The 10,158-nt window shown below is 40.0% G+C and overlaps 1 protein-coding gene across 1 annotated transcript; it reads left to right on the top strand.

Moving 5' to 3' along the window:
* Positions 1-496: 496 nt before the first annotated feature.
* On the top strand, positions 497-2,825 carry LOC148021224 (linamarin synthase 2-like). The gene is made up of 3 exons (XM_087698224.1): positions 497-1,291; positions 1,375-1,631; positions 1,687-2,825. The coding sequence occupies exons 1-3, from the start codon at positions 643-645 to the stop codon at positions 2,206-2,208; spliced, it is 1,428 nt and encodes a 475-aa protein (XP_087554350.1). The 5' UTR covers positions 497-642; the 3' UTR covers positions 2,209-2,825.
* Positions 2,826-10,158: the final 7,333 nt, after the last annotated feature.

Genomic DNA, 10,158 nt, shown 5'->3' with positions numbered 1-10,158 from the left:
TCATCTTAGGGACCCTATTCCTTGAAGGTCCCGGCAGGGTAAGTGTGGAGTGATATACACCCCACTCACCCTGCATCTCCCCAGCACGACCAAGGGGTAGCAGAGGAAATAGTGTCCCACTCCCCCTGCTTGACCTTCGTGCGACCCAGCCCTAAGTTGGAAATAGTAACCTTGAAAATTTAGGCTTGGATCGAAGTTGGACGTAGGTGGATCGACGGCCTTTGTATTTGTCTCGAGTGTCAAATTTTCTCGCACCAAGACACGAGTCACCAGTTACGACTTTGGTATCTACTATCACCCGGGCCCTGGCGAATGGCTTGAGGACAGTTGCAGAACCAGGATATTGTATAAAAGTCAGAACCGTAGGAAAATTGCCGGCAAGTTGTTCCATCGCCCGTGCTCTACCTACAAGACAACAAAACATCACATATAGTAATAATCGAAATATTATTTAGCTCAGATGGGCTCGTGTGTGCCACCGGACAGATGATTTCAGTCGTATGTTTAGAACACACGATAAAGTATCCATAGCCACGCATTTATGCTTGATACAGGAAACACTCCAGCTCCGATCTGATATTATTCTTGTACGAACCACATTCCACGCTCCTTCTGCTCTAAGCCTCGACCACTGTTATCTACATGACGATTAGCAAGCTGCGCGAGCTGCCTGAAGATACAGCAGATGATGAGGGTAGGATAGATAGTGGCTTTCCAGTACTAGGATGTGGAGGCGACAATGTAATGAATGGGCAAGAAGATATTCCCACAAGTCTGTCGAGGCTACATGCGGTGCTGGTGCCTTACCCTCTGTGGGGGAATATCAACCCTATGGTCCAATTCGGGAAGGACCTGGCTATCCAACACGGCTTCAGGGTCACTTTCGTTAACAACCGGCACAATCATGAGCGCATCAGCAGGAACAATACGAGTAATTCTACTAAGGCCGATTCCGAATCGCCTGTCGAATTCGTCTGGGTAGAAAATGGGCTTCCAGAGGACTTCGACTACTCGGACATTGTGCCACGCATCAGGGAATTCCACCAGGGTGTCCTCAATATGAGAGAGCCCTTCAAAGATCTTCTCATTAGCCTCAACAAAGGCGGGGATCAGCACAGGACGAGCGCCAGCTGCGTGGTGTTAGGTTCTTTCTGTCCGTGGGCCCACGAGGTGGCGAGAGAAGTGGGCGTGCCCAGCGTGTTGTTCTGGACGCAGTCGGCGTCGGTGCTGGACATCTACTACCATACCCACCTTCTCGAAACGCAAGGCTTCTTCCCTTACCGCAAGCCAGGCACGTTCCATTCAATACTTTACTTACGCCGCTGAATCCTTTATGGCTTGCAATAGTGTTAAGAAAATTTTGCCGATTTGCAGATAGCACTAACCCTGATGATGAAGGCGGACGACTTGTGGACTACTTACCTGGCATCCCTCCCCTGCGGCCATCAGATATCCCGAGCTTGTTCCACGTGGAGAGCATCGACGATCCGGTATACAGATACAGTACGAAGCAGCAGATGGAAGTGCTGACAGAATGCAAGTGCGCTGTCATCAACTCCTTCCACGAATTGGAGGTCGAGGCGTGCGAGGCGCTGGAGGCAGCCAACGGCGGATCTCTCTCCATCCACGTGGTAGGGCCTCTCCTCCCCACACCATTCCTGCACGAGGCCAGTCGTGATACAGTAGGCAGCGATGCACGCGTGGACACGCCTGCTGGAGGAGATGACGGACTGCATCAAGTGGCTGGACCACCAGAAGGAGGCCTCGGTGCTGCATATCTCCTTCGGAAGCATGTTCACGCCATCAACTGAGGAATGGCGGACCATCGCGGCTGGCGTGCAGGCGAGCAAGCAGTCTTTCTTGTGTGTGATAAGGCCGACCTCGTCCATGAAGAGCCTGTCGGATATCCTTTCTGACGGCTTTCTAGAAGAGACGAAGGACCGAGGCATGATAATACCGTGGGCGCCGCAGCTGAAAGTACTGTCGCACAGGGCCGTGGGGGCCTTCCTGTCCCACTGCGGCTGGAACTCCACCTTGGAGAGCATCAGCCTCGGGGTGCCCATCCTGGCCTTTCCCCTCTTCTCTGACCAGCTCACCGACTGCAAGTACGTTGTCGACGTCTGGAAGATCGGGCTACAGCTCAAGAGATCACCGCTCGACAGTTACGAGGTGTCTCGCGTTAATCACCATGGCTCTCCAAGACGATGAAGGCCATCGACTGCGAAAGAATGCTCGGAGGCTTCGAGATGCAGCTAAACAGGCTACTCTACCTGAGGGCTCCTCTAGCTTGGACTTCCAACAGTTGGTTTGGACAATCGTTGATAAGGAAAATCCTCAACCAACCCACCCTTAGAACATCTCGCTTTCCTATGTTTTTAGACGCCAAATGATAGTATTAGTATCAAAATAACATCTTTGAATTATAAAAGTGAGAAAGTGCTAAGATAATTTTCGCGGTAGCTTCCCAAATGTTGTTAAGGTCATGGTTTTGGTCTTGAAGATCGCTCCCTTAACTTATTCCAACTTCCAAGCGCTAGATACAACGAAGGCAAAAAGCACCTTGAAGCCATCATTCAACCTTGAATAATCTAGCTTGGATTTCCTTTCACAAATTCCTTGCTAAGCATGTATCCCAAAAGAAGTGCGTCAAAGCCTCTTTACTTCCACATATGCATTTCCCATAAAAATTTCCTCTTCTTTCCAACTTCTCTCATAGAAACAATGTCTCAACAAGCATTCTCCATATGAAGAGCCTTTCTTGAGAGTTAACTTCGGAGATTAAATTTTCTTGATGATTTCTAAAAATAGAGACTTGGAGAGTTGCATTTTCCACACAGTTTTGAGTAGTCTTTGTTGGCTAGTACCCTTCTAATTAACCCTACATTTAGAGCAGACAATACTTTTCCCTTCAAGTTTGAGCCATCGGATCCTTGTTGAGCTCCAACGATCCTGGTTGATGTAGTAGCAATTAGCTTCAATTAAAGTTTGTTTCTCAAAAACATCCACTCTACACTATCCTCTTCAAAAGAGCATATGTCGCCTTCCCAATATAATTAACATTCAACCTTGTTCATCCCCTCCTTCATTATTTCGCACTTCTTTAAGAACTATAGCTAATGATGCTAAATGGCCTAATACCATGTTATCTTCTGCTTCAACTATTGTAACAAGACACTATAAGAACACATGAGCATATTAATGGCCAATTATTGATGTTTTCTTTGTCATTACTAGTTACTGACGCTTATATCAATGCATAAAAAATCATCACTATTTAGTGACACTAATAGTGATGACACATTGGGGGGAAAACATGAAATCATCACAATAATTGAGAGAGACTGAGAGAGAGACAAAGAGAGGGAGCGAGGGAGAGTGATCCACCAAGATGGAGAACAACACAAAGGAAGGAGAACAAGACCATGGATTTAGTGCATCTAGCAACAAGCCTTGCTGTGAGTCCATTTCTCATTCACCCCTTCTTTCTCTCTATGTTTTATGTGTGGTGTGTGTGTGGGGGGAGAGAGAGAGAGAGAGAGAGAGAGAGAATGTGTGTGTGTGTGTGGAAGAGTGAGAGAATAGGAGATGGACAAGGAGTCTAGAAAGGGACAAGGAAAGAGAGAGATGGAGGGAGATGGAAATAGGGGAAGAAAGAAGGGCAAGAGTGGAGAAGATGAAGATAGGGAAAGAATAAGAGAAAGACAAAGAGGGGGGGAGTATGAGAGATAGAGATGAAGAGGAGAGAGACAGGGAAGGAGAGAGAAAACTTTAAAAAGTTAGAAAAAATGATGAGATTTTTGAAGAGAGAGAGGGGCAAGGAGATGGAGAATACGTAAGAGAGAAAGAAAATTGTGAAAATTTTTAATATGAAAGTATGTCAATTTATAGATTTCAAGCTTGTAGAAGAGAGAGAATTGTAAAAAATATATTTAATTATAAATTCATTCAAAAATTATTAAATTAAATATTATTATTTTGATTATAAAAGAGAGATTAGCTAAGAGAGAGAGAGAAGAGAGAAAAAGAAAGAAAGAGTTTAAAAGTATTAGTTTTATTTAAAAATAAAATTATTTAAAATAGTATTTTTACTATAAAAATAAGGAGAAGAGAATAAGAGATGAAGAAGACCATTTAGAGAGAGTGTGTGTGCATGTGTATGAGAGAGAGAGAGAGAGAGAGAGAGAGAGAGAGAGAGAGAGAGAGAGAGAGAGAGAGAGAGAGAGAGAGAGAGAGAGAGAGAGAGAGAGAGAGAGAGAGAGAGAGAGAGAGAGAGAGTGTGTGTGTGTGTGTGTGTGTGTGTATATGAGGATAGGACATGGAGAGGATAGAGAAAATAGGCTGCCCATCTTACCTATGATCAAGCATAGTTGAGGTTAAAAGTCTTGTAATAGAAAATGTGATAGATATCAAAACCCCAAGGCAAATGGGTTAGTTTCTCTACACACGTGTTAAGGAGTACCAGGAAAAAATTAGATACTAAAGTACATTGCTAATTTTTTGTAATTGTACAAGTTTTCAAAAAATTGACATCTTTTTGAGAATTAGTAGGTCAATTTAAGATTTTCATTAATAACAAATATATCCACTTTGAAGCCCAAAACATTCAATCAAATAGAGAATTTACGCGACGAAACAATTCTCACAACAACACCTAGCAAATCTTGAATATTTCAAGCTATGGCTATTATTTTTCATGTTTCTCATGGTCAAATGCTCTCTAAGAAGGAGGTTCCAGAATGGGTCGAATACAAATCTATTGGAAAGGGCATTGTTCATGCTTAGTTGGGTTTAGAGAGAGCTACTCCACTATCTTCCTTCGTTAATAAGCTCTTCTCTTGAGGAAGATAGTGTGTGCTTAAAATATCACAAGATCATGCACTTTGTTGGTATCAACACAAGGTAAAGTATAAATAATATAAATGAGGACCTAATGAGCAAAACTACAATACACTTTATAGAGTGGCATTGACATTTCTAGCACCCCCTCTTGATACTTAACAAATGCTGTAGTAACAAGCAATTGATGCTACAACCATGAATACTCAAGTCTCACACATAGACTAGATGTGCCTCAAAGACAACGCAAAGAAGATTCAATAATTATGAAGTGTGGGATAAGAAAACAACTTTCCACATGTGGTAGCTCAATAATGTCCAACACTTTCTAAAAGCTCCAAGAAGACCATTCAATAGTTGTAGCATTTGGAAGGCCACATAATATCAAAGAAGATTTAAGCCTCATACTATTGATCATAGCAACGACTAGACTCACAAATAATCCCTAAGAACATGAAGACTATTGAATAGTTATAGCATTTGGAAGGCCACATAATGTCAAAGAAGATTCAAGCCTCAAGCTATTGATCATAGCAATGACTAGACTCACAAAACATCCCTAAGAACATGCACTTGACTTCATGAAATTAATAGTTGTAGCATTTGGAAGGCCACATAATGTCAAAGAATATTCAAGCTTCAAGCTATTGATCGTAGCACGACTAGAATAAAAAATCATCCCTAAGAACAAATTTGTTAGAAAGGGCATTGTTCATGGTTAGTTGGGCTTAGAGAGAGCTACTCCACTATCTTCCTTAGCTAATAAACTATTCTCTTGAGGAAGATAGTGTGTGCTTAGAATATCACAAGATCGTGCACTTAGTTGGTACCAACACAAGGTAAAGTATCAATAATATAAATGAGGACCCTAATGAGCAAAACCACAATACACTGTATAAAGTGGCATTGACATTTCTAGCACCCCCTCTTGATACTTAATAAATGCTACAATAACAATGGATTGATGCTAGATCCATGAATACTCAAGTCCCACACATAGACTAGATGTGACTCGAAGACAACACAAAGAAGATTCAACAATCATGAAGAGTGGGATACAAAAACAACCCATGTGTGGTAGCTCATCAATTTCCAATAGTTTCTCAAAGCTCCAAAAAGACCATTCAATAGTTGTGGCATTCCGAAGGCCACATGATGTTAAAGAAGATTCAAGCCTCAAGATTTTGATCATAGCAATGACTAGACTCACAAATCATCCCTAAGAACATACACTTGACTTCATGAAATCAACTACAACCAATATATACTTGAGAAGCACCAATCAACCAATAACATGAAGTGGGAAATTAAGTTCACTATATAAAATTAAGTGAAACAAATATACACTTGAGAAGCACCAATCAAAAAGCATTCCTCAAGATGAATGTGAAATATTTCATGGAAAGGCACTAATTGCCCCCCTCAATTACTAGTTTCCACGTCAAATGGCATATCTTCTTGATACATATTTGATCAATTTATTTGACATTTTTGGCATTTCATCATATAGAGATATGATGTGGATTCTTTTCACAACTGCACCACATAGGGTATACATTAAATAAATTGATTTTATCATATCTCCTTCTTCAAATTCTCTCCTATATCTGATTTACACTTTCTATTCAATAGTGGCTTGCATGCAATGATTCTTTGTATGATATAATGCAGTAGTCCTTTATTTCAACCCTTTTGTAGCCAAAGAAAGTAGCTTGCAACAACCTTTGCTAACCTTTCAATAGGGTATCATCACATAGGTTTCTTACATGATAAAAGCTTGACAATTTATGTGAGTATCTTGCATTTTATGTATCACACTTGATGTTAACATAGGACAATAGGCAATCTAGCAAGATTCTCTCTCTCTCTATATATATATATTTATTTATATACATACATATATATATATATATATATATATACATATATATACATATATATACATATATATACATATATATACATATATATACATATATATACATATATATACATATATATACATATATATACATATATATACATTTATATACATATATATATATACATATACATATATATATATAAGGGTCAAGTGATCAACACAGAAGGGTAAGGCCTTTGATTCCTTGCAAGTTGCTACAACAGAATAGGAGCTACCTACGAAACTTTGGGGGGAGCCCCTAATGGAGGAGTTTCCATAGCCATGGTTGCATGCACTCCTCAAGCATTCGAGGCTAGATAGGAATAGTGAGTGGGTGCAGTGGAGCAAAACATTTCACCAGCATAGATATACTCTAGTGTGAAAAGAAACACTAGAGCTTGTTTCCTCTAGGTCCATGATGGGATATTTTTTATAATGAGTGGTGTTTCTCCTAGTTGATCTCACATGGTGGCACACCTTGGTAGGTGGCTAAAGGCAGGGAGACCATGGCATGGTGTGTTTCAGTTGGAGTAGGTTGCATGTGAGATAGAGATGGTGTTATGTTCCTTTTCTATGATCTAGGTATGCCTATGAGCTACATTTACATTGTTGCTTATTTGGAGATGGTGTCTAGCATGGGAGTACCTATTCCAACGAACTTTCTAGAGGCTCTTTTATGATGTTGCCTGTATGGTGATGATGAAACTTCTTTGGTGAGTGTGGTGGTGAGGGCACATTATCGTCATCTTGAGGTTACTCTAGGGGTGCTAGCGGATGGTGGAACTCTAAGGATATTTCCCATATCATTGCATCATTGTATAAATTTGTGTATTTTCCACGCATGATCTAAGAGAGGGTGTTAGCATTATGCAGCTCATTGTGGTCCACACATACTCATGGTCTTGATATTTTGACTCAATTTGTTCTCAAGCAAGCATGTTTCCTCTCTAGAAACTCTCATTTTTCCATATTGGATCATATTGGGCTATTAGGTTTTGTGCTTGTGCTCACTTAAATGCAAGTCATATTAGGGTTTCTCTAGAGAGAAGGTTACTTTCTCTCATGAGGTCTCTATTTATAGCTCTATTTATAGTGCCCTATTGTGAGTTTTCCCCATCCTTTTATAGGTGTGGTTGTTCTTTTGAATGCCCCTTTTCCTAAATTCCCTTTTACATATGTGGGTTGTTCTTTTGAATGCCCCATTTCATGGTATTGGCTTAAGATGGTTCAACTGGAACTTGATATGGAAGCCATATTTGTAGGTGATTCTAATATGGTAACTTTGCTTGATGTTTTGATCTAACATATGAGATGTTGACACAAGTAGTATTCTTTGGAAACTAACATGGAAAAATCTACACTCTAATGAGTCATCAAGGGAAAACTAGGCTTGATCACCTCTATTTCAATGATAGGGTGTTTTGGTGTTTGCAATTGTTCTATATCAAGATTGAAGGTGCAATCAGCCCTTGTAAGAAATGTGAAGGAGTACAATGAGAGCATTGGAAGCTAGTTCTTGTACTACATCAATAATTACTTACAAAAGCAAAAGGGGAATAGAACTTCACCTAGTAGAGTTCAATATCCTATAGATAGGTTGCAACACAATAAGGAAGGAATAATAGCTAAGATGTTACATGTCTTTCTTGAGCCAATGACTTCCTTAATAGGCCACTGTTTGAGGGGGAGATAAAGGTGGTGGTATTCCTCATGAAGATAAAATAAGATACTTGGTGCACAAATCCATTAAGCTAACGTCCTAGTTGCATGAAGAAGAGCTATCCCATGTTGTTCTTTTTTTGTATTTCTAAACAAAATCCAAAAGTAGCCTAAATAAGCTCAAACCCCACGATTTGCGATTATGATAATGAGAATGAGAATATAGGTAAGTAGGCTATACATTGCTTCTCTTAGAGTGTGTGTGCTCATATGTTTGTTTTGCATTAGAGGTTGCTTAATGAATAAATTGTCAGAGAAAGTGAGATTAGACAAGTCACTAATCTATCTCTTTTAACCTACTCATCAATCATGATTTAGATGAAGTTAAGATCATACGATGTCTTCTATGTATTGACAACCATAGCTATGTTTATTCATGAAAGCATCATTTAAATAATTTCAACAAAATGTTCACATTGGCCTTGGAATATTTCCTTCTTGAATAGATTAACTTAGCAAGGTTTTACACGGTTTTCATATAGGGCATGTAGTTGACTTGTCATATGGAGGTTTTTCTAAGAATGTGTATGTGGGTGGGAAAACTGACCATCTTAATTTGTGCGCCCAAAAATCTTTTGTCTCCTACTTTCAAGTACAAGGGCTTTGAAAACTTGACATGGCCCATCCTAAGGGATGCCCAAAGCGAATGCACGATTGGGCTTTCCCTCACAATCTAGTCCGGTTTTGAAAATTATTTCACAAAGACTACACTACATCATGTCCAAGACTAGGGTATATACAATACTACCTAAGCACATGAGCTGCAACAACATTAGAAAATGAGCAAGGCTGAAAGCAAAAGGCCAGGAGCACGATGATGCCCTTGAAGACCATCAAGTAGTAAATTTCCTTTCTTTTCCTATACAAGAAACGATGAAAAGTTCCTTATGTTTTGTCTTCTCAAGATTTTTTGTAGCTTTCATGGCTTCTTGCCATTTCTCACTCTTCTTCTAGTCTTCTCTCCTATTTCTTGCTCTTCAACATATTTTCTCTCTCCTCTCCATATCCCCTCCTTACAGTAAGGATCGCACACACACACACACACACAATAAGAGCAGGAGAAAGTAAAAGAGAGAAAGCATAAGAGAAAGTAATAGATAGATAAAGAAAAAATGATAATGAGAATATGAGAGAGTGAGAGAGAGAGAGAGAGCAAAAGAGAGAGATTAGATAAGAGAGAAAAAATGATAATGAGAATATGAGAGAGTGAGAGAGAGAGAGAGCAAAAGAGAGAGATTAGATAAGAGAGAAAGAGATTGTGAGTAAGGTAGATAGACATAGAGAAATAGATATTAAAGGGGTGTGTGTGTGTGTGTGTGTGTGTGTGTGTGTGTGCATGTGCGTGTGCATGGGCATGCGCGTGGGTGTGCACGTGCGTGTGCGAGAGAGAGAGAGAGAGAGAGAGAGAGAGAGAGAGAGAGAGAGAGAGAGAGAGAGTAGATAAAAGAGAAATTTAGGGAGAGAGTAGGAGATAAAGTAAGAGAGTACTAGAGGAATGAAAATTTTGACCTTACCTAAACTATAGCAAAAGTGAGTAGTGTTGAGAACGAAGATATTGGTGATTAGGAGATATATCTTAATCAAGATGTCCCATCCATGCAATCAATGTAAGTGGGAAATTCATATGAAGAGTCATTTGCTTAGAGATCATGTGCAATGCCACATAGAGTTTCAATAAAAAAATCATCAATCAATTGTAT

The sequence above is a fragment of the Lygodium microphyllum genome, chromosome 18, assembly GCF_053477565.2.
Source record: "Lygodium microphyllum isolate KBCC chromosome 18, Lygodium_microphyllum_v1.1.10, whole genome shotgun sequence".
Classification (NCBI taxonomy): domain Eukaryota; kingdom Viridiplantae; phylum Streptophyta; class Polypodiopsida; order Schizaeales; family Lygodiaceae; genus Lygodium; species Lygodium microphyllum.
Note: the sequence above shows the minus strand (reverse complement) of the source record. Positions and strands in the feature narration are given on the sequence as shown.

Coding starts and splice junctions, on each gene's coding strand:
- LOC148021224 (XM_087698224.1), top strand. CDS start 643: ATGACGATTAGCAAGCTGCGCGAGCTGCCTGAAGATACAGCAGATGAT. Junction 1,292..1,374: donor CTTCCCTTACCGCAAGCCAG/GCACGTTCCATT, acceptor GCCGATTTGCAG/ATAGCACTAACCCTGATGAT. Junction 1,632..1,686: donor GATCTCTCTCCATCCACGTG/GTAGGGCCTCTC, acceptor GTGATACAGTAG/GCAGCGATGCACGCGTGGAC.